General features: G+C 44.8%; 1 protein-coding gene across 1 annotated transcript in view; it reads left to right on the plus strand.

Annotated features, from left to right (window-relative positions):
* The window catches only part of ATRNL1 (attractin like 1), a 2575823-nt gene that overhangs the window by 915232 nt on the left and 1632963 nt on the right, over nucleotides 1-27628 (plus strand). Inside the window, exon 13 of the mRNA XM_069611898.1 lies at nucleotides 6057-6175. Coding sequence (XP_069467999.1) covers nucleotides 6057-6175 — 119 coding nt within the window. The remainder of the gene's footprint in view (nucleotides 1-6056; nucleotides 6176-27628) is intronic.

A 27628-nucleotide genomic window follows, 5' to 3' on the forward strand; every position in this document is an offset into this window, starting at 1 on the left:
AGGGGGCGAGACAGAGCATGAGGGAAAGGTCGGTCCTGAAAGTGTAGGACATTGAGGGGGCGAGAAAGAGCATGAGGGAAAGGTCGATCCTGAAGGTGGAGGACATTGAGGGGGACAATAAGCCAGTGCTAAGAAGGAGGGAAAGGCACAGCAAGCCTTGCTGAGGGCGAGGCGTCCGGACCCAAGGGGAAGAAAGCTTAGACACCATGGAGTCTTGCATTCTGCCATTGGCTGAGGGGCGTGACTATGACCAAAGCCTCAATATCCCCCCAGGACAGATGGGGAGGAAATAGACTAGAATCTGGACAACGAGCTACAAAGACCAGATGAACCTTCTACTGTCACAGACCATAGCCAAATGGCTGTCTGTGGATCCTTAGAAACTCTAGGGACTGAGAGTGACTTTATGGGAACCTCTCAGGGCAATCCAACTACAAAGTATTGTATAGTGGGGAATTTAGACTCTGGGTCTTGGTCCTGATTTAGACGTGGCGGTTACAGATGGTTCCACTTGCTTGTCATTACCTTGAACCTCTGCACTGTTCTACTGAGACACACCCTACTTTAGGGGGAGGTTTCTCGAGTTTCCTTGGTCTCCCGGCCTGGAAGTGGTGTCTGTGTTCTTTGGCGATTACTATTGCTTGCTCTATACATTCCAAACACCGCTGCCAAACTGTCCCTGCTGGTGCACTTCATTTACAGACCACCCTTCTCTGAGAGGCAGGGTTGGCCACTTGCCTTGTCCATTGTCTTGCCCAGAATTCAATATGTGTGAAATGTGAGGACCAAAAGGTGTTTTCTTGTTCCCTTAAGATTGTATTCATTCTGGTTCCTGTTCATTTTTAATCATCTACTGTTTTGTAGCGCCTAACACCGCGGTGAGCCTGTCTCTCGATGCTGACGAGGATGCAGTTCAGAGAGACACTAATCTTAAGCCGGCTATGTCCACATTAGGGGATTCACAAACTTCTTACTACATGGAGAAGTATTTATATTCTGCAAAAAGAAGTTATGTAACAACAGTGCCTATATAAAAGGGTATCCTATCGAACAGTTTAGTAATAGTTTCATGTTTTCATTTCCTAAAAATACAAATTGTATTAATCATACAAAGGAAAAACACACTTTTAAGAACAATCATAAAAATGATCATATCATATAAAACATTAATAAAAATGTTTTTACAATACCTAAAAAAAAAAAACACAAGTAAACCAATACAGGTGGGTCCTAATAATATAGTGTATCCTAGGTTAAACGTGTGCCTCATTCACACTGTGATCCTTTTGCCACAACAATTCTGGCTATTGCATATTGTATTTTATACTCTTTAATTTTCCAACGTGTACAAGTTTCTGTCCATTGCACACAAAAATGTAGGACATTCTTCAGGGGTATATGATGTCTTGTGTCTGTTCTATTCGAAAAAGAGGTCAACTCTGTTTAAAAAATCTTCTTTCGGAACCACAATGAGGTACCCTGTTAATCAAAAGAAGGCACTACATTAGTACTGAGTGTAACACTCCAGGTCTTTCACTTAAACCTTTTGTCGTAACCCTCATCCCCATAAGGGTGTGAAGCATGCTATATATCACATACCTCTTGGACTCGTCAGATGAATATCCCGGAGTCTTTAGTCAACCTTAATTGGTTGTAGTAGGCAGGTTCCAATTGATTTGGAGGTTCTTGCCTTTTCCTCTTCACCCATTCTAGTAAATAACAAACAGTCCAAATTACACTAATTGAAAAGTGTAAAACATACTGTCTCATTACACTATGGAACTACGATCTTACCAAAAGTCACTGAGTACTGGCACTCTCATCCACATCAGTGCAGTCACTGGTAACATGATGTAGACATCATCCTGTTGGCTATTGGCATGGTGTTGTGACTACCTTCTTCTTTACTCTTCACACAATTGCATGCAAATCAGCATAGAAAACTGACAACCCGGATAAGTATAGACTATGATATCCTTAGAATAGTCACAGAAATCTTGGAATTAATGTTACCAAGCTAAGTAAACAAATCACTTTCACTTACTTGTGGATCTGTAGCTCTAAATGGCCATAGGTACCAGATTAACAAAATCGGTATTCCGGGTGTCAAGGGGGCTCAGTCTATAAATGTCAGCCTCAAAATGTCCTTTAGTCTGTCAAAATATTAAGACAGAAAATATCCAGTAAGTAATATTATAGAACTATCCTCTATGAGTCTCTATGTGTGGGTCATTCGCTCATGGGGAAGAAGTGATTTTCCCAAGATCACATGAATCAGGGAAGGGAGGAAGCTGAGACTAGAAATAAACTGTCATGCTTCTACAGTTGTTCTCACAGCCATTCCACCATCGTCCCCTATGTCATTTACATATAGTTTCAACTGTTATATAGGTTTGTTCCTTGTACTATTCCACACCATTCCACTAATCTGCACCAACATTTGCTTAGTTACATGTTAGGACCATCCAGACATGACTGGCTACATGACATTTAGACACCCCACCCCTTTCCCTGGATTTCAGCCCCTTCACAGCTGAGACCAATGTGGTTGCAGAAGGACCGGGCAAGGCTACTTTTAAGTGTCTTGACGCGAGAAACGCACCACAAAGGTCCCACCTCGAAAACCATGTTTCAAGGCCATAGGGTGCACTGTTTCTGAGATATTTGGACCGCGATGCAGCGCACAGTACCATGCCACGATGAGGCGACAGGTGGGGAAATTGCAAAGAGGTCCCAGTATGCTGCAGCACGCCATCCCTCGCCTCCCTCCACGTCTGCTCCGCGGTATGTTAGCCAGCAGCACACGCCCATTCTCAGGGCAGTTTGCTGCAGAGTGCAAAGCTCATCAAGAGATCAGCGACTCGGAGCAGCGACCTACAGGACCGTTGATTTTCAGTAGGTGATGAGAGTGTTACTGTGCCCGTCGACAGAACCCCTGCGGAGTAGGGCTACTTTTTGCTTGTCACACATAATTAACTTTCTGACCCCCAAAGTTGCCCTTGTTATCTGGTTGCTTTCCAGCCACTTCTAACATATGTAAAATTCTTCTCATCTTGCAGAATTTTTCCATGCAGCCTTCTCATAAAGAAATCTATCTGAAGAAAAGTTCATCAAATAGTTTCATTTGGTGCGCCTTTTGCAGGTTTGGTGAATTTTGGTTAACTATTTTTCCATCCCAAAATGCAGTGCCCTCACTTGCACATTGCAGCAGTACAAGTTTGCAATTCTAAAAAAAAGCCAAAAGATCGCGAGAACTGAAGGCTCATAACAATGATGCAAAGAAGTCGGCCATCTTGTGGTCCCTAACATACAGTATGTTCGCGAATTGTCACTATTCACAATGATTTCAACTGTTATGGTAAACAGCGAGAGAAAACATTAAAAAAAAATAAGTAGGGTAACTAGAGCAAGTGGTAGTATTCCTTATTGCAGAGATCTGCAACCTGCGGCTCGCCAGATGTTATGGACTGCCTTTCCCATGATCCCTCACCATTGACTATAATGGTTACAACTGATGGGAATTGTAGTCCACAATAGCTGGAGAGCCAAAGGTTGAAGACCCTTCCCCTGTGGGAACTATCCACACTCATGCACTGTGGGTAATGCAGGCTAAGGTAGTGTGCCCACGGCAAGGCCAGAGACCAGGTCCGGGCGGCCTGCAAGCAAGTCATGGCCTGGGCCCCATGCCCTTTGGGTTGTGTCTGGGGAGCGTGTGCTTGGGACATGGCCACGGGCAATACCAGTTGTGCTCTGCCTGCAGAGGATGGTAGTGCTGGCAGAGGTAGTGTGCTTTGCCCATCGCCATATGGCATAACCTACATGTAACATAGGCCTAGGTAGGATGGGGTGGGGCATCATTGCAGGACATGCCTTAGATGAATTGCCAGCAGGCGAAGTCAACAGGGCCTGCTTCCAAGGCAGTGACGGCAGTGCGGGTGTGCCTTGGCCATGGACACACCCTATATCCTTTGCTTACTACCCACAAGGCATGGCCACTAGCCAAACCCTGCGGGTTGTGCATGCAGAGTTGGAGCACCCAGGGTAGCCGCCCTGTGGGTAATGCATATGCATGTGGCGATTGTGTGCCATTGCTGCAGGAGCACTACATGCATGACATGCCTAGAGGCGATGCCCTACACCAGGTGTGGGCAGAGGTTGTTTACGAGCCTTGGCTTCTCTCTAGGTGCATTACTTGTAGAGAGGCTGGGGTAGTGTGGCTTCTAGTCAGAGGCCATTTCTTGCGGGTAATATGGCCAGAACAGAAGTAGTGTTATCTTGGCATGGCTAGCGGCCTGAGGGAAGTATGTCATTGAAAAAGCATGTAATTCATTGAAAACCCTTAACCACAATGCATTTAAGTGGCATGGGGGATTATGCTCACCCTTTTTTTTACATAGGAATGCGCTCAGCATTTAAGGGGTTAAACGTATATTAAAACAAAGAACCCAAACACTGGAGTGTAAACAACATTCAAACTAAGAGAAAAGAACTTGAGTTGAAATGACTTTAAGGTTACTGTGCACACTTTTCTTGGTTAAGGCAGCAATCACCGATGACCTCACTAACAGCATCTTGCCATGCATTGGGTGCCCCTCACACAAAGATTGAAATAACACACAATACCCCCCTTGACATATATGGAGTACTAGCAAAAGTACCCCTTCTCCGAATCTGTTCTGAAGACAGACATCACAACACTCTCATCAATTGTTGAAAATGAATGAGCCTGTAGGCCGCTGCTCCGCCTCACTCTGGCGTGGTGCATTTCAGTGCAGTGTAAATCTAGCCTACACTGTGCATCCTACAGCCTTGAAACATGGTTTTCGATGTCCCATCTTGAGTTTTGTTCCTTGTGTCGGGACCGGTGGAGAAACATTTTTTTTCCCTTCCCGGTGAACATGGTTTACGGCTTTGTCGGCAGGCACCATCTCGCAAAACTCCTCTGGAAAAGTAATTTCACCTGGTGTGGCAAAAATGAGGAAATGTCTGGAATGCTACCTGCCTTCACCTTCGGCTCTCAGGTCCATTCGCCTCTCATACATCTTTTGTTTCCCTTCCTGGTGAATATGGTTTACGGCTTCGTCGGCAGGCCACAAATCCACACATTATAATTTCTGCTCAAATCTGGGAAAAGGGTTGGGATGCCCAAATGTCATGTAGCTAGTAATGTCCGGAGGGTCCTAACAGATAGATATGCACATTTTGGTGCAGATTGGTGAAATGGTGTGAAATTCTATAAGGAACAGTGCTTCGCCAAGCCACTAACCCACAAATCCCGCAACAAACCCACAGATACATTTTGACTTTTTTATTTTTATATATATATATATATATATATATATATATATATATATATATATATGAAGAGAGCACAGGGAATGGGCCGAAACAAGATGGAGCAGTGCTCTGGCAAAACATTATTTGCCGGAGCACCGCTCCGTCCCCAGACCCATGAGCTAGCACATGACTGTCCCTGATCTTGTGCCTCAACGAGCAGACCGTTTTAAAATTGTGGTCATTATGATGTTCCCATTATGCTTTTTGCTTTTATGCAAATCGGCAGGATTGTGTTCTTTGAAGAGATACTGTGTTCCACAACCTGGATGGGGCCACGCCCCTTGGGCCCGCCCCCATTCTTCCCACAGCCCTACCCCTCCAAAGTGGTGGCAGTTCCCCCAGTACAAATTCTCAATTTCCAGCACTGGATATAGAGGCCTCTATATTTACTGTGAATTAAGATACACTGAACCTTTGGCCTGTCCCCCACTAAGTGCCACAGGATGTATGAAGGTCTGAGATTTGAAGAGGGAAAGGGGTCATTTTCCTTGATCACAGTCTTTGCTCTAAAAGTGGATTCATTAATTTAATTTTAACCAATTTTCCTCTGTTCAAGATTCACTCTTGCCCACTCAATTTAGGCTTAAAGCATCCCATTTTGTTGAGCCAACTGACAGGCGGCCCTGGGTAGCGGCCGGACGGTTGTACAGAACTCAAGCATGTATCTCCCCCCTAACAGTAGCCTGACAATGTTCTGCCTCTTCTCTTCCTGTTTCCAGCTGCCATCGATGACAGATGCTACAGGAACACTGACTGCGCTAGCTGCACTGCCAACACCAACGGATGCCAGTGGTGTGACGACAAGAAGTGTATCTCCGTGAACAGCAACTGCAGCATGGTGAGCCCGCGGCACTGCGTGCCAAGGAGTTGTGTGTCCTTTGTCAGAGTGGCAGCGTTGACCCATTCACAGCCTTTCACTGCATGCACACGACTAGGTGAACCGCCTTCTTTCCTAGAGCATTATACATTAAGTACCGCCTTCTATCCTCTTCGTAGAACCCGGAACCTGAATTCTGGGTGCTTCCTTGTTCCATGCCCTGGCGATCCACTATAAAAAATAAAAATTGTTTTATATCACGCTTCATGCCAGATTCCAGCCTGTAAGCGCGGGACTGTGTTTGAACCCGTTCTGCTCAGCGTTCTCTTGTTTCCAAGACTTTGCCTCTGAGCTATCGTGTAGGTTGATTCCATCATGTTAGATTTTGACGCAGACGGATTTGCATATTATTCTGCCGAATTTCGCTGCAAATGTATGTGGCAGGGTAGAGTAATAATAAAGGTGGGGGTTGAGGGTGCGGGGATTTCGGGGGGCCCCCCCCACATACATTTGCAGTAAAATGTCATAACAGAAAAAGATTATTCGACAAAATAGACTGCGTCAAAAAGAACTCAATGGAGTCGCATAGATCCCAGACTATACCTCTCCCACAACTGGTTTACCCCTGAATGCGGCCTCATAAATTCTTATTGCCCTTGTTCGTAATCCTTTCAATGATTTTTCTGTCCTCCATGCGTCATCTTTTAGGTCTTGCATGAGTCCTCCACTTTCACTTCAAGTTTCGTGCCATTTCGTATGATATATGATATGATATGATAGGTTATTTATAAGGTGCTTAATACCTAGAGGTTTCTAAGCGCGTACCTGGGGATGGAACCTGTGTTGCTCTGTGTCTTGCTTCCAAGGTGAGCACGGTTGCCCCTGAGCTATGCTCCCGAGTGTACGCCAGTGCACTTTGATGGCTATGTCCGCGAAAGATCAACAGACAGGAAGTCCATCATTCATGTATTAAGCAACATAACCCCACCTCAACCAATAAAAGAGGTTGCACACTTGTTGGAGTGCATGGATTGTGGTGTTCTTTCTTGGAGGACAGGACAGTGAGTTAATGCACTGTGCCAGGAGGATGTGTGCTTGCAGTGTTTGAGTAGGTTTAGCTACTCAGTCATCCTCTGACAAACTGGCCTGCCGCCTGCTCCAAAGGCAATACCGTCTCTCTGTTCTAACCAAGAAGAGAGCCCTTATCCAAGCCCGCATCTTTGCGGCATCTAACAACTCAGCTGAACTCTTTAAAATCTGCAAGGAGCTTGCCAACCCTGCTGCAGTCTCTACCTCTCCTGTCCCCTCCCAGGCACTCTGCACTGCACTGGCCTCCCACTTCATCTCTAAAACTCAGGACATCCTGTCCTCACTCTCCTCCTATCACCTCCCCCCCCTCTCTTCCCTGCTCTTCCTCTGGCCCTTCTGCAGCCACCCCTCCTCCCTCCTTCTCTGCCTTTCCCCTTTTTTCTGCTGATGAGGTTTCCAGACAAGTCCGATCTATGAAAGTCTCGTCTAAACAGATTCACCCCTGTTCCTCCAAAACTATGAAGGACCACATCGACTCCCTGGCTCCTGCCCTGGCTGACTTTTGCAACCACTCCTTCACCTCTGGAGTCTTCCCATCCCCCTCAAGCACTCCGTTGTGCACCCTCTCCTTAAGAAACCCTCTGCCGACCCCTCCTGTCCGGCTAACTATCGCCCAATCTCCATCACTCCCTTCCTGGGCAAGCTCATGGAGAAACTGGCCATCTCCCAGATTAACCTCCATGCTGAAGCTGTTGATAGTCTCCATGACCATCAATCTGGCTTCAGAGCAGCCAGAAGCACCTAAACTGCTCTCCTGAACATCCGTGAGGACCTGCTCTTGAACCTCGACTCCAACACTCTGTGTGTTCTCATTCTGCTTGATCTCTCTTCTGCCTTTGACACTGTCAACCATGCCATCCTGCTCAACCGTCTCCGTGATAACCTGGGTATCACTGGTCAGGCTCTGGCGTGGCTGACCTCTTTCCTTTCCAATCGACCCTCCCAGGTCCAACTTGGGTCCTTCCTCTCTGACATCTTTTTCTCCACCTGTGGTGTTCCCCAGGGATCTAATCTCTCTCCCTGGCTGTTCAACCAGTATCTGGCACTCCTTGCCCACCGCATCGCTGCCCTTTGCCCCAACTTTCAGTGCTATGCGAACAATACCCAGCTCATTTTCAGGCTACCCTCTGCCTCCTCCTCTCCCTCATCTCTGACTGTCTGTCTGCTATCCAGGAATGGTGTGCTGCCAATGACCTCTGCCTTAATGCTAGTAAGACTGAGATCCTATTCATCGGCAAACCCACTCCCTCATTCCCTGCAGCTCTCTGGCTGGCCTCTCTTGGCCCTCTTCCTGCTCCTACCTCCACACTCTCCTTCTCTCCTCATATATCTGACGTCTCTAAGAAGTCACATTACCAGCTGCACCTCCTCGGAGGTATTCTTCCCTTCCTCTCCTTCCCCCAGAAGCTCACTGTCTCCCGAGCCCTGGTTCTCTCGAAACTGGGCTACTGTAACAGCCTCTATCTTAATCTGCCTGCCTCCACTCTCCGCCCTCTGCAACTCATCCAGAACAGAACTGCGAGACTTGTCCTTGGCCTCAAGCCTAGGGACCGTATCTCTCCAGGACTGCAATCTCTACACTGGCTCCCAGTGGCTGCGAGGATTAAGTTCAAAACCCTCTGCATTGTCCACAAGGCCTTCTGGGGCCTGGGGCCTAAATACCTTCAACTCTCTCTTCCTAAATATCTTCCTTCCCGAGCCCTACGCTCATCCGTCTCCAACTCCCTCAGGGTCAGCCGCTTCTCGAAGCAACGAGCTGCGGGTAGATCTCTCTCCACGGCAGGGGCCTCCCTCTGGAACAGCCTTCCTGCCTCCCTGAAACTTGAGGAGAACCATCTCCGGTTCCGGAAGCACCTCAAAACCTTCCTCTTCACTTCTGCTTTCTCTCTCCCTCTCCCCTGCTAAATTCTTCACCAAAACTGCACTGATTCTGCAACTGGGCCACTCTCACCGACCTCGGTCCTGGGCCCAGTCACTCTTCACTTGCACTGCCTCCCTGGCAACCCCTGCACTGCGGGACTGTCCCTGTATCACTACAGCCCCCCCCCCCAGCACTTGTCTGCACTTACCTTGCACTTGCCACCAGCTGGCCCTATTTATTTATTATTTTATTTCTATTCTACTTATTTGTACTGCACTCCTCCCCTCCCCCTTCCCCTTGCACTTTTTCCCTTCCCCCTACCCCTGCACTTGCGCGGTCTGAATGACACCTGGCCTAGTAGGATCGTTGTCTGTCTTCCCCTTGTTCCCCCCTCCCTGCCTCGTCGCGCCTTGAAACACTTGTGTATAGGCGCGTTACAAATGCCATATCATATCATATCATATATCTGTCACTGGTGCTGCTGCTGCTGCCTCTGAAACCACAGCAGTCTGTTTTCCACCTCTATTACTGACCATCTGTTTCCTTTGCCTTCAATCAGGAAGTATAGTCGAATGCCACACCTCCAGATCTTGTTGTATCAATTGATCAGCTTTTCTGTACCCCTTCTGTTTTATATAGCGCTAATGAAGTTCGTAAGGCCACTAATGGCGTACGATAAAAAGTTAGAATAACATGACTTCAGTTAGATGTTTAAAATACTAAGGGTACAGTTACCGTACTTGAGAGCGACATTCGCACATATTCACCTTTTTTTATCTGTACAAATGCTCGTCTTGGTGAGTACATTTTGAGAACAATCCCTTGGTTGGGCATAGAACTGAAGATGTGCAGCGCCCCTGCTCAGGAGGGCAGCCGTCGAAATTCTAAGCTCGGAGTAATCCGTAAGCAAAATAATGGCTCCCACCACGTCTGAATCATGATCCTGCATTCTTGTGGTCATTCATCAATTAAAAAAAACACGTTGAGGTCCCCTTAATGCCATTTTATATATAATATATATATATATATATGCTCATGGGCTTTGCAAAGCGAACGCGCCGAGTTGTGCTGGTCATGACTTCCCACATCTGCTGAATTTCAAGGGTTTGTTGCGTTAAATCTGTGCAACATAACTGCACCTTGACTACGTTTTTTTTTCAGTGAATGTCAAGGGTTTTGTTATACCATAGTTTATTCAAGGGCCACCAGCCAAGGCCTTCTGCCGCGGCCACTGTATACATTGCACCAAAAGGTTTTTTTAGGGACCACTACCCATAGCCTTTGGCCATGCACTCTGTACATGTTCCACCTATAGATTTCTTTTGGACCCACTAGGTGGCAATGGTTTACATGTCTTGAGAGCTCACTAGTCAGGGCTTTTAGCCCTGCCCAGTGGACATGGCCTTGGGTTGTGCCCATTAACTTTTAAAACACTACCTTTATTTCTCGCTCAATAGCCATGGTCTTCACCCATGACCATTGGTCCCTGGCCTTCATCAGTGGTCCCTTTACATGTTGCCCCAGTAGCATTCTTTCGGTCCCACTAGCCTTGGCCTTCTGCTGTGGCCACTCGACATATTGCTCCAATTTGGACCAACTTGTCATGGCCTTCGTCCATAGTTAGTGACCCCAGCCTTCAGTCGTGGCCACACCATTAGGTTTCTTTTGGGTGCACTAGCCATACATTTGGCCATGGCCAGTGGCCATAGACCTTCGCCTTTGCCCCTTGACATGTTGCCCCAAGAGGTTTTGTTGAGGCCCTCTAGCCATGGCCTTTGGCTGTGTCCACTTTCCATATTGCACCATTAGGTTCCTTAAAGTAACGCAGTAGCCATAAGCTTCGGCCGCAGCCATTAACCCCACACCACACTCTAGCTGTAAAATTCCAGCTTTATTGTATTAATCTCATTTTTTACCCCTTTTTAAAAAAACTATTTATCTATGACCGCGCTTAGTATAACCCTGATAATAGCAATGCACTACAAATAACCCCAGTTATCTGTAAAAAGTGTGACTAATCCATAGCTCTTTCCTGCCCTGCCAGGCACTCCCCAAGTGCGCCCCTCCTCTTGCCATGTTCACCCCACTTACATCCCTTTTCTCCTCCCTATCCCTCTCCCATTCCCCCCAACACTTGTGGTTTCATGTGCCAGACTTTCATACCAGGTCACCTTTTCTATTATAACCGGGGGTTATTCTGCACGATAACCACGGTTATGCAAAAACGTTTGAACTCTGAACTTGGGCCTCAGATTCCCCCCGCCCAAACTCTCCAATTTCACATGGTATCCTCTTTCCCCCTCACCACATCTAGCCTGATTCCATTTTATCATTTTTCCTCCTCCAAACGACTTTTTTCCATTTTAGGTTTTTGGCTAGCCCTGGTTATACCTGTTATGATGGCGATTATCACTCTCATTGAGCAAAAAAAAGAAAATTGCAGCTTTTAATTTCTGGAAGGCCTCTGCAGCAAAGCTCCTTGGGAAAAATGTAGCTATCAATTTGGGAGAAGGGTGCATCCCCTTCTCTAGCAAATATTTTAATAACTACTGTACTGAATACCCCAGAGCCCTTCTGAAAATCGAGTCATTTCATGCCCAAGTTGTTTTGTACCTGCTCCAATTCCATCAGTGTTTTTTTCTCTATGGGGTAATGAAAGCCAAAAACAGTGTTTCTTTGTTTTCTTAATAACTTTCTTTTTTTAACAAATCTTTCGCAAAATGTCCAGTCTGGGGGCGCCCGTGTCAAACATTTTGTTTGCAAATTATCAGCCAAATCTGTCATGGAAGTCAAAAGTTATTAGCAATGAAATGTTCTGGTTTCCTATGGGGCTTAATGTAATGTCATTTGTCTAGCGCCTTTTCCCATTTGTATGGCCTCAAAGCTTTGAGGAGCTTAGAATGTGTATGTGCATTTTAGCCAATACGGAGGAAGGCAGTGGTGGCCAAGTCCCCTCTAGCGACCATCTCGCGCTGGCTTGTGGATGGGGTGCTGTGAGGATGTGGGGAGAGAATACGAGTGAAGGAGACTGATTATGTGTGCAGCTGGACCGAATGTTTGTTGTGGGACATAGCTGCATTCTAATGGCAGAGGTGTTGTGCGATGTGTCCTCAAGTAGCGTATGATAGCAGATGCATGTATGTGGGTGGGTGGCTGTGCCTGCGGCTATCTTCCATCACTTGGAGTATGGTACTTGTGTCCTGGCTGGTTTCTTGGTTTCGTTGACATGGCGTGGAATTTGTCCTGCCGTCTGCTGGAGTTTATTCTCTGCGTCACTCCGTTGGTTCTTTTAGGGTTCATTGCTGCCTATATGACAGGGGGTTAAATGACCCAAGGGACAGAATGGGTTCATCCGGATGCAAGGAGGAAAAGCCAGGTTTTGAGGGTCTTCCAGAAGGCAAGGTGATCCTCTAAGCAGTGGATGCACGAGGAATTGCGCTCCAGAGTGTGGAAGCGGTCGATTTGAAGGGAGGAATGAGAAGGAGTGGTGCAGTGCCTGATCACAGGTTTCTATTGGGTATGAAAGGGGTGAACATGTGTTGTACGTATTCTGGGCCTGTCTTGTGCAGACACTCAACTTTACTATAGTGTGGCGACTTTTTTTCAATATATTAATTGAAAAAGGTTTAGTTAAGGGACAGTTAGTGATCAGATTTAATGCAACAAAACCCTTCAAATTCAGTGGATGTGGGAAGTGATGATCATCATAACTGCGTCACCCCGTTGATGACCCCTAGAATCTAATGTTTTATTTATATAGAGCTTATGCCTAAGCGCTTTACGTAGAAAACATATACATACAATATAACCCAACCAGAGCTGGTACTCATTTATCGACCTCGGAAGGATGAAAGGCTGAATTGGCCTTGCTGGAATTCAAACCTGCGACCTGCAGATCACACACATATGATATGATACGATAGGTTATTTATAACGCTCTTAATACCCAGAGGTTTCTTAACGCGGACCCGGGGATCGAACCTGCGTTGCTCCGCGTCATCTTGCTTCCAAGGCGAGCATGTTGCAGCTGAGTTGTCCTCCTGAGATATCACCGCAGTGAGCGGTCAACCCACCGAGCTATCTTGCCAGCCTCTAATTTTGTTTGTCATTGTGAATCCCATCTGTCATGTATGTGCTCATAGGCTTTGCAACCGGGTGGGACGGCGATTGAAGATGACATCACTTCCCACATCCGCTGAATTTCAAGGGTTTTGTTGCATTAGATCTCATCACCTTAACTCTCCCTCATTTTTTACCCCTCTTTTTAAAAAACCTATTTTTCTATAACCGCGCTTAGTATAACCCTGATAATAGCAATGCACTACAAATAACCCCAGTTATCTGTAAATATCTGCAAATAACCCTGGTTATCTGTAAAAAGTGTGACTAATCCATAGCTCTTTCCTGCCCTGCCAGGCACTCACTGTTGCATTAGATCTCATCACCTTAACTGTCCCTTAACTAAAGTTTCTTCACCGAATTTTCAAGGGTTTTGTTATACCATAGTTTTTTCAAGGGCCACTAGCCATTGCTTTTGGCCTTGGCCACTGCACATGTTGCACCAAATTGTCTCTTTGGGGCCCGCTAACCAGGCACAAAGACCCATTTCCCCTTGCATAGTAGATGTGATCACAACATATGTCTCCCCGTTTATTTATTTTCCTCAGTTTTCATTCTCCCGATAATCCCCTGATGACCTACTGCGGTAATCTTGCGCTAAATACCGTGATAACACTCCAAAATTAAAAGTCCTCACAGGCGCTCTCCATGTGCCTTCTTCCTTTTCCCTAGGTCCCCCAATCACCTCAGTTGATTTTTACCACCAAGGCCCCCTCCCCTTACTCCCATTCTCTCTTTGCTTTGTGTGAATCATTTTCATTCCTGTGCGTGTTTTGTGTTCTTACCACAGTAATCTTGAGAGATTCCCCCAATAATGCGAAAACATCCATCCTGTTAATGGCTCCCCAGGATACCGCCCAACATGACATGTTCTCCTCTTTCCCCCTCCCCACCTCTACCTTGATGCGATTTCAACCTTTTTTCCTGCTCCAAATAGTTTTTTTTGCACTTTTTTTCCGTTTTCAAATTCCACAGATATTACCACAGTAATCGCTCGCATTGAGCAAAAACAACATTTTGGCTTTTCATTTCTGTAAAGCCTCTCTGCTGCAAAGCACCATGGGAGATATAACTTTGTTTTTGAGAGAAGGGGCAATCCTTTCCATGTCATATATTTTAAAAACTACTGGATGAAATGACCACAAACCTGCCCAACGCTTCGTGCCCAAGTTGTTCTTATTTGGTCCAATTCCCTACACTGGTTTTTGGACTTCAGCCTGATAACATTTTGACTTTTTCCCTTTTGAATGGGAGTAGGCCAAAAACAGTGTTTTTTTGCTTTCCTAATAACTTTTTCATGTTTGAACGAATCTTTCCCATTATTTCCATTCTGGGGAGCCCATGACAAACGTTTTGTTTGGAAAATATGTGCCAATTCCATCATGTAAGTCAAATGTCATTAGCAATAGAATGTTTAGTTTTCCTATGGCACATGCTACACACCTTAACTGCTGCACTATAATACATATTGTAGTGCGGCAGTCGCCACACTATAGTTAAGGTAAATATCAAGTGCCATAGGAAACACGAAACATAAATTGCTAATAACGTTTGGCTGGACATGACGGATTTGGCTGTAATTTGCAAACAACATTATTGTCTAAGGCCCCCACAGACTAGGAAGTTTTGGAAATATCTGTTAAACAATAAAAAAAACACTCTTCTGGCCTAGTCCCCATTAATTTCCCCAACGAGAAAGTGTCCAGTTTTTGCTCCAGCACAAACTACCATAGTTTATCTTGGACATGACAGGCTGTATGGCAACCCCATGAAGATCAAGAACTCTGCGACATGTTAACAAAGCAAGCTCTTAAATCATTGATTGCTGTTTTCGAGCCCTCTCTTATCGAAGCATGTGTTTTTCATGCATGTTGGCTTCTGCTACAGCTTGTTGGCTGTTCTGTCCTCTACTCCCAGCCCTGCATTCCATTGATACTTTAGGCTCCCTGTGGGTGATTTCTGAACTTGGATCATCTACTTGACGAATGTTATTTGACATCTTACCCACAACCATTTTACTAGAAGTGTATATTATCTGACATCTCACCCAAAACCATTTTGCTAGAAGTGTTTATTATCTGACATCTCACTCACAACCATTTTACTAGAAGTGGTTATTATCTGACATCTCACTCACAACCATTTTACTAGAAGTGTATATTATCTGACATCTCACCCAAAACCATTTTACTAGAAGAGTATGTCAGGGTTTTCTTTTCTTTTTCTTTTCCACTTTTTCATGTATGTGTGTAAAAGTTTATTTTAAAGTAAGTGCACAATAAAAATAAACAGAATATTTGAAAAAATATCTGACATCTCACACTGGTCATTTTAGCAGGAGTCCATATTATGGGGGATCTCACCGAGGTCGTTTAACTGGTAGTGACTGTTAAGTTACCTCTCCCGCTGGATTGCATATTATTGTCTACCATTTTACTAAGAGTGTACATTATCTGACCTCTCACACTGGCCGTTATAGCGTCGTTGCATATTATTGGAGATCTCACCTGTTTACCATTTTACTAAGAGTGTACATTATCTGACATCTCACACTGGCCCTTATAGCGGCGTTGCATATTATTGGAGATCTCACCTGTCTACCATTTTACTAAGAGTGTACATTATCTGACATCTCACACTGGCCGTTATAGCGGCGTTGCATATTATTGGAGATCTCACCTGTCTACCATTTTACTAAGAGTGTACATTATCTGACGTCTCACACTGGCCGTTATAGCAGCGTTGCATATTATTGGAGATCTCACCTGTCTACCATTTTACTAAGAGTGTATATTATCTGACATCTCACACTGGCCGTTATAGCAGCGTTGCATATTATTGGAGATCTCACCTGTCTACCATTTTACTAAGAGTGTAAATTATCTGACATCTCACACTGGCCATTTTAGCAGCATTGTATATAATCTGGGAACTCACCTGCCTGGCATTTTACTAACAGTGTATATTATCTGACATCTCACGCTGGCCGTTTTAGCAGCGTTGCATATTATTGGAGATCTCACCTGTCTACCATTTTACTACCAGTGTACATTATGTGACATCTCACCCAGGCCGTTATAGCAGCGTTGCATATTATTGGAGATCTCACCTGTCTACCATTTTACTAAGAGTGTACATTATCTGACATCTCACACTGGCCGTTTCAGAAGCGTTGCATATTATTGGAGATCTCACCTGTCTACCATTTTACTAAGAGTGTATATTATCTGACATCTCACACTGGCCGTTATAGCAGCGTTGCATATTATTGGAGATCTCACCTGTCTACCATTTTACTAAGAGTGTACATTATCTGACCTCTCACACTGGCCGTTATAGCAGCGTTGCATATTATTGGAGATCTCACCTGTCTACCATTTTACTAAGAGTGTACATTATCTGACATCTCACACTGGCCGGTATAGCAGCGTTGCATATTATTGGAGATCTCACCTGTCTACCATTTTATTAAGAGTGTACATTATCTGACATCTCACATTGGCCGTTATAGCAGCGTTGCATATTATTGGAGATCTCACCTGTCTAGCATTTTACTTGGATATTATTTGATACCTCATCGTGGATCGCTTCGGTAGAAGTGGGGGTTAGCCATTTTACTAGGAGTGCGTATTGTCCCAGATCTCACCCATGACATTTTACCACAAGTGCATGTAACGTGATATTTTGCCCAAGCATTTCACTCAGAGTCCACATTGTCTGACCATACATGCTGTATTATTACCTGGCATTGCTGACATCCACCCCAGGCTATATTTTCAAAGTGATTGGGATAGTCCTTTAGTTTAAGAGATGTATAGTTGCTGGCCCTGGGCTTTTTCCTCATTCAGTGGGTTATCTTCCAGTGGCAGGCTCTCCTTCACAGTCTATTTTATTTATCTATTTATTTATTTATTTATTTATGTATTCCTTCTAAGGCACTTATACAATAAGAATATACTGTTTGAAAGCTCCCACAGGGCAGAGAGGGAGGAAGAGTGGGAAAACATTACAAACATTACAAAACAATCTTAAGAGCAGAGGGGGGAGAGGGACACACCTACTATGCCTTGGGAGTATTCAGAACATGCAAGTGCAGCCGGAAGGAGGGAAGAGGGGGTAAGTGCTGGGGAGTCCGAGCTCGTGGGTGAGCCAGCATGAATACTGAGTGCTAAACGGCCTGCTGCGAATCTCCAGAGCGGAAGGTGTACAGATGTAAAGTGCTGTGGAAATGCAGGAGCTGGGAAGAATTGGTGTGGGAGGTCAAGGCCCTGATGATGCATAAGGGCCAAGGAAACCGATTCAGCAACTGTGTGATTAGCAGAGGAGAGAGGGAGAGAGGGAGAGAAGGAGGAGGAAAAGAGGAAAGTCTTAAGGAGCTTCTGGAATTTGAAAAGATCCTGCTGCAGGGGGAGGCTGTTCCAAAGGAGGGGGCTCGCGGAGGAAAGTGAGCGACCTCCTGCCCTCTGTTTAGCAAAACGCTTTACACACAAAGAGTTTTGTTGCCAGAAGAGGGAAGTCTGTCATCTCAAATGTGGCAACTGTCCACCCTTGCCAGCATTGCCTCCACTCTCTCTGTGACCACTAACGACAGACCATTGGTGATGGTGAATTGAGATGCTTCCTCCTCTGAGAAGCTTTTAATTGGATTAGTTCAATGTCAAGAAGAATGCCACACATGTGCATGGATTGTCTCACGGGGGAATATGTAGCTGTGTAAAGTGTGCTGATAGCATGCAGTTGTGCAAGGCAGAATGTACCACAGAAGAGTGAAAACTGAAGACAATCTAAGAATGCTAAAAAGCAGACCCAACTCAGCCCCTCCTCTTCCTGAGGGTGAAAAATAGAAGTGCCATTTACTGGGTCAATCATAACACCTAGTTATATAGCGCATAGAAACAGGGTGAATGCAGCATGAACGGCTATATCAAAACAGTATATTGTATCGCAGTGTATTAATGGTTGCACTTGCCACTTAGCATGTGGACGTATCAGTGGGTAACACATTACATAGAAGGACCATTCAAGAGACATTCATCGACTGAGACAGTGCAAAGGGCTGATGGACAGCACTGTGCCGGTACAGTTATATTTGTTTTTATGTTATTATTACGTGTTTTGGTTAATACAAACCTTTGCACAACAATTTAAAAGATTTGCAACTTCTTCTAAAAACATACAGTGAATAATATTAATATTTGCTAAAGCACATTAAAAATACAATTTTCCAATTTTTATCATGAAAACCGGGAAAGTAATTGATAATGTAATTTGTGTAAAATAACTACATTTAAAATCATTGACTATTAATGAAATTCAATGATATTGCCATATGTGGTAGGAGGAATTATCCAATTTGACCGAAAATAAATTACTGTATCGCCTAGTTGACTGAATTTAGGCTGTACAAAATGATCGTACGACCAAAAATGTGTACAACTACGACATACGGTTCCATTCTAGCAAACGCAGGGAACGGGGGTTACAGGCGTGTCCCCCGCTCCCTTTGCTCACTATAATGGGAACAGGGGCTGCAGGGGGGCCCCACGCTTCTGGGACATTGGAAATGGCGAATTAACAAAAAAAAAAGAAAAACGGACCCTGCAGTGTCAGTTCCGACTCGCGTTGCAGGGACGGAACTGAAGCTGCACGGGTGTGAGAGAAGCACAAGAGGATGGCAATACGGTAAGTAGGGGAGGGGGATTGGAAATAGGGCTGCTGGTGGGCCAGGGCTTTGACTTGTTTGGCCGAATGACCAATAGATTTGTGGCGAAATAGACTACAGTCAATTCTGCCGTGAATGTATTGACCTCGGTCAAACAACCCATATCCTGGTAGGAAGTGGATGTAATATATATTAAATATTAAATAAATATTGAGCAAAAATTCACCTGTGGCTATAAGCCGGATAGATGTCAAATCAGCATAACCCTTACAATAACATTTGCTTAATTGTGTTAAAATGTACTGTGCTGTTTTAAAATCCGAGGCTCAATGCCGACACAGTCTTGTTTCACGAGGAAGTTCTTGCCAAGCGCCTATGTATTCAAGAACTGGTAAAATGTTTAGTCACAAGTACAATATAAAACGTCTCAGACCAAGATCACATCATTTAATTAAATAATTACAAGGTGAACCTGGAGTAATATTCTATGTAGCATAGGTCATGTAAAGCGATTTTAAAGTTAATTCCTCCAGGTTCGCTGAGCGGTCCCAGACAAAAGTATTCTTTTCAAATTTCTTATAAAATTCAACGCAGAGGTGTTCTTCCAACAACTGTACATCTGTGACTTTAAGAAGGTCCATAACTACGGTTTCCAATTCACAGTATGCTGTATGGGTCTGGGACTTCATATCTTCAGTCACGAGACCCAACAAGGAGTCCAAACGTCTTCTAGACCAAAGCACTTTTGCATACAATGTACATTTCTGTATTCTCCATAGTGCAGACAATGAAACGAGGGCAGGTTCCAGTCTTAGAGCCTCAACCGGGATCCATCAATGGGCTCCTAGCAAAGAACGTGAAGGTTTGCCCTCAAATACATCTACCTCTACCCAGGCAATACAACGAGCAGGAAGGGTTTCCAAGTTTCCAATGCGTATACAATTGCAGGAGAAACACACAATTTATAAACCCCTAAAGGACCCTCGATGGAGTTCCCGCCTCTTCTAACCATACAGGCTGAGCCTGCACCTCAGGAATGGTGTAGAGAGCTCCTCGAAGCTACCACGTCGATGCTCGTTGAGCTTTTTATGCTTTACAAACCTTAAGTGAATAAAATAAATCTAAAACCCCTATACTTGCAAAAGCAATGATTGCTCGTCTTAAGAGGTAGAAAAAAAGCAGCAACATGTGGCTAATAATAACTCTTTAAAACTCTTTGTAAAGGAGGTAATTTGAAAAACTGCACCCCAGGGTTCTGATCTTTTTAAATAAAATCATGTGTGTCAGGTCGTTAGTGAGGGCTCTGCAGCCCGCCCACATCGTTGTGTGGGCAGACCGCCGTTGCGGTCTTAGTTCCCCGGACAAGGGGAAGTGACGTTGGGCTAGGGAGGGGGCGGGGGAAAGGTTGGGGCAGTTCCTGTAAGGGCGACGAATAAAGAGGTCGCATTGTATCCCGGCTCCCGTGTGACTTTGTTCCAAGCGGTTTACGGGACCCGCGTCAAAACCCTACAATGTGTTTATTATTATTGGCTGTAATGATAATAAACATGCCTGTGGTCCTTTGAAAGGTGGTGGAGGAGTAAGAATCGAAGTAAAATATATTTCTTAATAATAATAATAATGAATAATTTAGCATTTATATAGCGCTACGAACCCTCAGGGATCTGAACGCTGCTTATTATTACCCACGCTGTCTGGTGCTCATTTATCGACCTCAGAAGGATGAAAGGCTGAGTTTGGCCTTGCCTGGATTCGAACCTGCGTCAGCAGGCTCTGCACAGATGTCAAAGCGAGCGCTCTACTCGCTGTGCTATCGGACCGGCTTCAAGACGTTCTTTACCTTCAGGTGATTCTCCCCTCTGCAGAGGTCCTCTGGAGGTTCATTCCTGTGCAAATATGGACAAAAGTTGCCCCATTTCCTGGTCGAGCGAAAAGATGACCACAGTAGCAAATTTAATATATCTGAACAGAGTGTTAGTAGTGCGTAAGTGAGAAATAGTTTGCAAATACTCACTGACGTGGTATTGTGGAAGGTTTTATGGCCTAGCACATGATCCATGAAAGACTCCTTTGAAAATCTTCATGGTGCTTCCTGCAGGTCACACTGACTTTTGCCTTGACCGTTGACTTCAGAGTTCTGTACTTGCTAGTTATACAGCGGCTCCAGCTATAACACTTTGCTAACAGTTGCTTTTGCTTATACCCTCTGTACAGGACCCACGACCTCTGACGGGCCCATGGGATCAGAGCTCTCCCTCGAGTACCTTAAGACGAGATAGCTGCACCTTGAGGAGAATGGGGTGCAGGATTCTCTTACTCCAACACCAATCAATAAGGAAAACTCAATGGTTTGGCAAAGGGGAGTCAATTTAATGACGAGTACAAAAAACGGGGAAACAATGGAAATTAACAGTGATTCGATCGTCCATCTCGCTTCAACTCCCAACATCTTCATTCAGACAGCAATAGTTATAGCAAACATTCGCCATCATTGACGTGTAACACTCAAAAGTTTGTCATGCAATTGTATTGGTTAGAAAAGGTAACTTAAGTATAGGTGCTATATCTCTATATGGTAACAGAGTGTGAGGATTGGATAACTCTTATCGGGTGGGCGTCTACACAGATCCCTCTACATCACTCATGTTAGACGTCACTACCAGTACGACGTCTCATTGGTTCTACTATCTATAGGACCCTAGATTTTTTGGTCCATTGTGATTGGGTCGGTTACACCCCTGGGTATAAATCTCCACTTTAATTAGTAGAATGTTCACCCAGATGCAGTGTGCCCCACGATTCACCCTGCCTCCCTTCCATCAATCAGTACTTTAGGGCTATGTGTCAATTAGTTGGCTGAGGTTGGCCTCGAAACTGTAGCTTCTTATCAGGAAAAGTTATGGCATCCTCTGGTTCTGGTTGACATCAGACGTTGGTACCTCTTCGCGCCTGGCTGGTTACGTGTTAGTACACCGTGAATCTGCTTCATTTTCCTTCTTTTTGCGTATTTGATTCCCCTTCGGCCTTGCCACCTGCCTGGGCCTCCTTATCTCAACCTTCACAGGGCGGGCTGCTATGCTATTAAGTTTCGATTCTTCGAAGTTGCCGCTCTCCTCCCTTCCTTAGGTTGACCTCGAATTCCCAGGCATGAGCTGCTTCTTGCTAAATTTCGATTCCGCTGTTCCTTCTAGTTTTAGCTGGAATATGAATCTTGGCCTGTTTGACCCCTAGCAACCTGGGCTTAATTCTGCTTTTGTAAAATGGAGCCGCACTTGTATAATGTGCCTCATTGAGGTAGATATATAGTTGGCGCTTGCCACTCTATTGTTCTACTAAGCATAGCAAGCTGTACGTTTCTCTTAGCTTGCGTTCCAAGCCTATTTACAGGCGTTAGCTAGTTTGCATATTTTCATCTTACTTTCATGGTTACGTTTCTTTGTATGTCAACATTGTTTCTTCTTCTAAGTCCATTACATCATTATTCCTTATATTCCGTCTTTGTGTGTCATCTTTTGATTGTCGTTTCGTTCATCCGTATGTCTGTCCGGGCCCTTGTGTCATCACCATTCACCTTCAACTAAGGCCCTTTGGGTCTCTTCGGGGACAGTTTGTAAGTAGTCTTCATTTTGTGTCAGCTGCTGGTACGGTTGTCTCAATGGGTACTGTGCTGCCCATGGTTGTCTGGTTAATAGCACTTCAACAGATATAGCTCTTCTGATGGGCACTGGGCAGAGCCCTAGTGCTGCTCTCTGTTGGTTTATTCGCTCCTCATACGTCACATATCTTGGCGAGTATGTGCCTGGTATCTCAAAATGGGTGGCTGGAATGCAGGCCATATCTGGGACCTCCTCTACACTCCTCCCTCTGGTCGGTTCATTGACCACATCTGCTTCCTCTTTTGGATCCGTCTAACCTGGTTCTTCTGCATCCATTTCTTCGTCTTCTGGGTTTCTACATGATGGTGTGAAGGAGTGTCTCTTTGGAGTTCTCATTTTTATTACTCCTTTCAAACTTCCTGCTGTTTTTACATGTTCGTCTTTGTTCCAGGTCATTAGCTGGCATTGTCCATTCGGGCTGCAATAGATCCATTTTCCTTCATACTTTCTTCATATCTGGGATACACAAATGTTGTTCCTTCTGGTGCATATTCGCTGGCCTTCACAAAGTATCTTATTTCTTTATCAGTCAGGTCTCTGGGCTTCCATCCTGGTTTGACATTGATCATGATCTTCATCCCTATGGCTTTCTTCACAGTTGTCTGGCATTGTGATATGATTATTTTGATAACACAAATCCCTAGTAGTATTATCAATAGCAGGGCTCCCAGAAACTTGAATATGGCTGCCATCCATTGTGGGACCCATGAGAATAGTGTTCCAAACCAGCTGTCATAATCCACTTCATCAGTTTAATCGAACATCTGGTTCTGTAGGTTTGTCAGCATACTTATGGCTTCTGTTAAAGTTCAATTTTCTTCATCATGCGAAGGTATAAATGTGCAACATGATTCTCCGATTTTTGTGCAAACACCTCCATCCATCGCTGTGATCATGTCAAGTATACATCTGTTCTCTAGAGTCATCAATCAGATTGCTCTTAGTTCTTCCTTAATCGCGTTGAATCCTTTTATGGTGGTGTTGATGGTCTGTAATAATTCCCATCTGGTTATCTGCAACCATTTGGTATTTACTCCAACTTTGATTCTTGGCATGAAGATCGTTGTGAACACTGATGAGGTGAGGCTGAACAGCCTGTGTTTGTATGGGATTGCATGGAATGCTTCTTCTGATTTGGCAGAAAAGTAATTTTCTCTCCTCATTCGGGATACCAGTTCCACAGATCTCCTTTTCCTCAGGTGGGCATATGCTTTCGGGAAACTGTCTATATTCAGGTCACTTTTCGGGATCACTAGTGCAGGAACATGGATGTTCCCTATTGTGCATATGCCTCCCCAGTTTTTCAGCAGTCTTATGTATGCTTTAGATCCACACGCCCAGTAATGATCCATAATTACTGCGGTTCCGTGACTCATTCCTGGGGCTGCAAAGATTTGTCCGCAGTTCTGATTCTCTCCCATCTTCCTCGTGCCATTGTTCCTGAAGCACAATTTCGGGCTTTCTAGTGGCACTATTTGCAAGGGTCCTCCTCTGTCTTCGACCTATGTCAGTAATCTTGTGAGTTTTGGCCATAATGGTTTGCACAGTTTTTGTGAATTTTCTATTGCTTCCTTGCAGGCTCCAAGGACCATCCATGCTCGGCAGATCACTACTCCTTCTTCCCATCCATTGGGTGAAACCACAGTTCCCCAAATCTGCATTTGGCCTCTGTTCTTCCAAATTTGAGCCTCTTCTGGAGTTTTCCTTGGACATTCAGCCTTAGGTTTATTTCCCATCTTATTCCTGCTCCTTTAACTTCTGGTTTCTCATACCTGATTACGTGGTTCCTAGTATGAGCTCTATTGCTCGTCTTAATGTCCTGTACATAGTTCTCTTCATCGGGGTAATCTGTTTCAGTTGCCCATATTAATGAGGCATCCCTCCCGATGAACTGGCTTCTGGTGTTGCACATTGCTACGTGTGACAAACAGTGTGCTGTTGGGACATCAATTTCTACAGCCACAAAGATCTTCGATTTCCCCATGCTATATGGTAGAAATGCGCAACGAAGCATTCTCCTTCTGATCTCCTTCTTCTGACGTCTTTCATGTGTTGGTACCAAATGTTGTTTCCTAGATGTGCTGTGCTGTCCAGGTAGTCATTGTTACCTTCATGTGGGCTTCTCTTGATTCTAAGTATCTTCCTGTAGTTAGCTATAACTACATCTTTAAAAGCATCTGTGTGACTTTTCCTTGCTGGGAGTCTCTCGGGTATGCTGGTCCATAGAGCAGGTTTCTTTATCTGCATCGATGCGGTAGGTGGAGGTTCTGTAATTCTCTTTCTCCTCTTGCATCCTTTTCCTGCCCTCTATAAGTGCCTTTATCAACCACCAGCCTGTCGCTGGCCCAGTGTATGGCTGCATCATAGGCCTGGTACTTGTTCCTTGTGTTGGAACTGGTTTGCTTGTCGATACAGTCTATGCGGTTTTATTTTTCATTTCCTCCTGCTGTTTCTTTCCTCTAGCTATAAACGGGAACAAATGATCTGTCAACATTTGTGTCCTTGCAGTGAATTCTCCCGTAGCTGCTTCTGTCTTCTTGAGGGCTTTTGCAATGTCTGCTTTAGTTGGCCTTTCACTGGATTCTTTTTGGTTTATTTCATTATTTACTGGGACGGGTTGTTCGGTAGGCAGTCTCGTACTTTCGGTTTTCGCTCGAGGTTCTCTGGCCATTGACACTTGCCCTGGTTCGTGTGCATTCAGTGTGTGGGTGCGTGTAGTTGTCAGTGCTATGTTTTCATTCATTCCGTGCTGACCCTGTCTCCAGCTTTTCTCTTCATTCGTTACCTCAAGTGTGTATGTATCACTGCTAATTACATTCATTTTTAGTTCATTTACCTTACCATCAGATTTCCTTGGGACTGGAATAACTATATAGTGTCTTGGTGCTTTTGTGGGACTTATGCGTACATTATCCGGTGGGTGCACTGAAATTGGAACGCTTTGTGTACCAATAAAAAATGCAGTTCTAATCGTTAAAGACAGCAAGATAATGATAAACACAATGCATAAACACATGATAGTGTGGTACGTCAGACGACAGCATTTTCTTCCAGAGAATCGAGGATGCCCCTCTACCTGTGGGAGGACCAGGTTACTGCTCTGGGCCCCTATTTCAATCATTTACTCACTGTCACAGTTATTGCTATCCCCCAATTAGATATTGTTCTAGAACAATTTGTGTCATAAAGTGTCTGGTGCTTCGCAAGTGTTCCCCTCTTGCGGGTGACGATTGTCTCTGGATACAGGATACAGTTCCCTTGCTAGACTATGGAAAATAGATTACACTAACATTTTTGGTGAGTCACTACATTGTGCATGTTCAAAATAGGTGGGTTCCCAGTCCACCCCCCAAATTTGCTTCAGCCCTGAGGACATGCTGGAAACTGTTCAATGTGAAGAAATTGAAAAAATGGCAATCAATCAAAATCAAAAAATAAAAGGTGAAGTTCTTGTCTCAGCTCCCTCGATCAGTCCCTTCAGCGGAAAGATTAAGTGTTTTGACTCTGTCTCTTGATCTGTCCCTCGGCGGAAAGTTTCACTGGAATCTCCTCATATAATCTCTCTGAAAGTTGGACAGCTCCACTTGTAGCATGATCCCATGGAGGAGCATTCCCATCAGTGCGACATTAACTGGATCTCTGATGAAGGTGAGGACGTCAACCTCGATAGGTCTCCCCGCCGTTTCTGGAAAGTCAGTTACTAGGCGAAGGAGGACATTGTGCGCCAGTGGACTGTCCTCGGGGACATTTGTACTGCCTTGCTTAGTTCTGGATCACAGGCCTTTCCCTTGACGTGAACGGTCTCTGGACTTTCCTGCTGCGTGGATTGCGACTAAGTAACTGAGTTTAGTCCACAGCTGGCTCAAATGTTCAGAGTTTGCTGGATCTCGAATAAATGTGAGAGTGTCTGTGGTTCTTGCCACGATAGCTGGGCACTCCTCTATGATGCAAAAGAAAAGCGTATTGGTGAGTTCATCTATAATTGTCTGCGGTGGAAGCATTTGTGTCCTTTTCGTTGTATTCAGCAGTACTATGAAGGCTTCCGCGATGACGGTAAGTAGTTGCCAGATTACTTTCTTGTTGGCAGGATCTTGGATAAAGCCTGACACTGGTGACCCTCCCGATCAACGATGGATATGATACCAGCACTAACTGGAAGTAAGTTAGCACATCCCTTGTGATATTTCTGCTGGGAGACACCATAAGTTCTGCAAAACGGCGTCTCCAGGGAAGATGAGTGGAACACGTAGACCTTGAACTGCATCTGTTTCAGTGTCTCCTGCTGTGTTTTGTGCTGCACTGCACCCTTTTTGTCATCGCTGTAGTTGGTCTGAAATTACAGTAAGGCTGGATGTCATGCAGTTCAGATATTCTTGCATTTCGGTTCCCATGACCTCTCGGGTTGACTGGGCATCACATCTAGCTCTGTCTCGAGGGGTTAGGGGAGTATTCATTCTCCTTCCTGTGACTATCTCTTGCAGCGTAAGATGATGGTCGGAGCCTGGTTGGCTCCGAAGAGCATACAATGCCAGTGGAAGGCAGTGCAACCATCCCCTCTTTAGAGTAAGCTTCAACTTGGCTATCCTTTCTTTTAACAAGCCGTTGAGCCTCTCACAAATACCATTACCTTCTGGATGATACGCCAGCGAGAACTTGTGCTTTATACCAAGCAACAAGCTAATCTGTTCAAAAACTGTATTTACAAAATGAGCCCCATTGTCTGATCTCATTACCTCACATACCCCCCACTTAGGGAACACTTCTCTCACCAGGAATTTGGCCGCACAGGTTGAGTCTGGGTGTGTACAGGGACCTTCCTATATCCACCTAGAGAATGGACACACCACTACAATTAAGTACCTGTACCCATTACACAATTGAATCATGTCGACGTAGTTGATATGTAAGTGCTGAAAAGGCCCATTTGGCTGTGGGATGACTCCTCTTACTACTTTTAATGTGCGCCCAGCAGTGAACTGCTGGCAGATTATGCAGTTCACCATAAAGAGTGCAACATGCTGTGCTAGATTCGGTATAAAACAGTCTTCCGCAAGCGTTGCTGCTAGATTTTCTTTTGACATGTGTAT

Source organism: Ambystoma mexicanum, chromosome 8 (genome assembly GCF_040938575.1).
Source record: "Ambystoma mexicanum isolate Mex_15411 chromosome 8, UKY_AmexF1_1, whole genome shotgun sequence".
NCBI lineage: Eukaryota > Metazoa > Chordata > Amphibia > Caudata > Ambystomatidae > Ambystoma > Ambystoma mexicanum.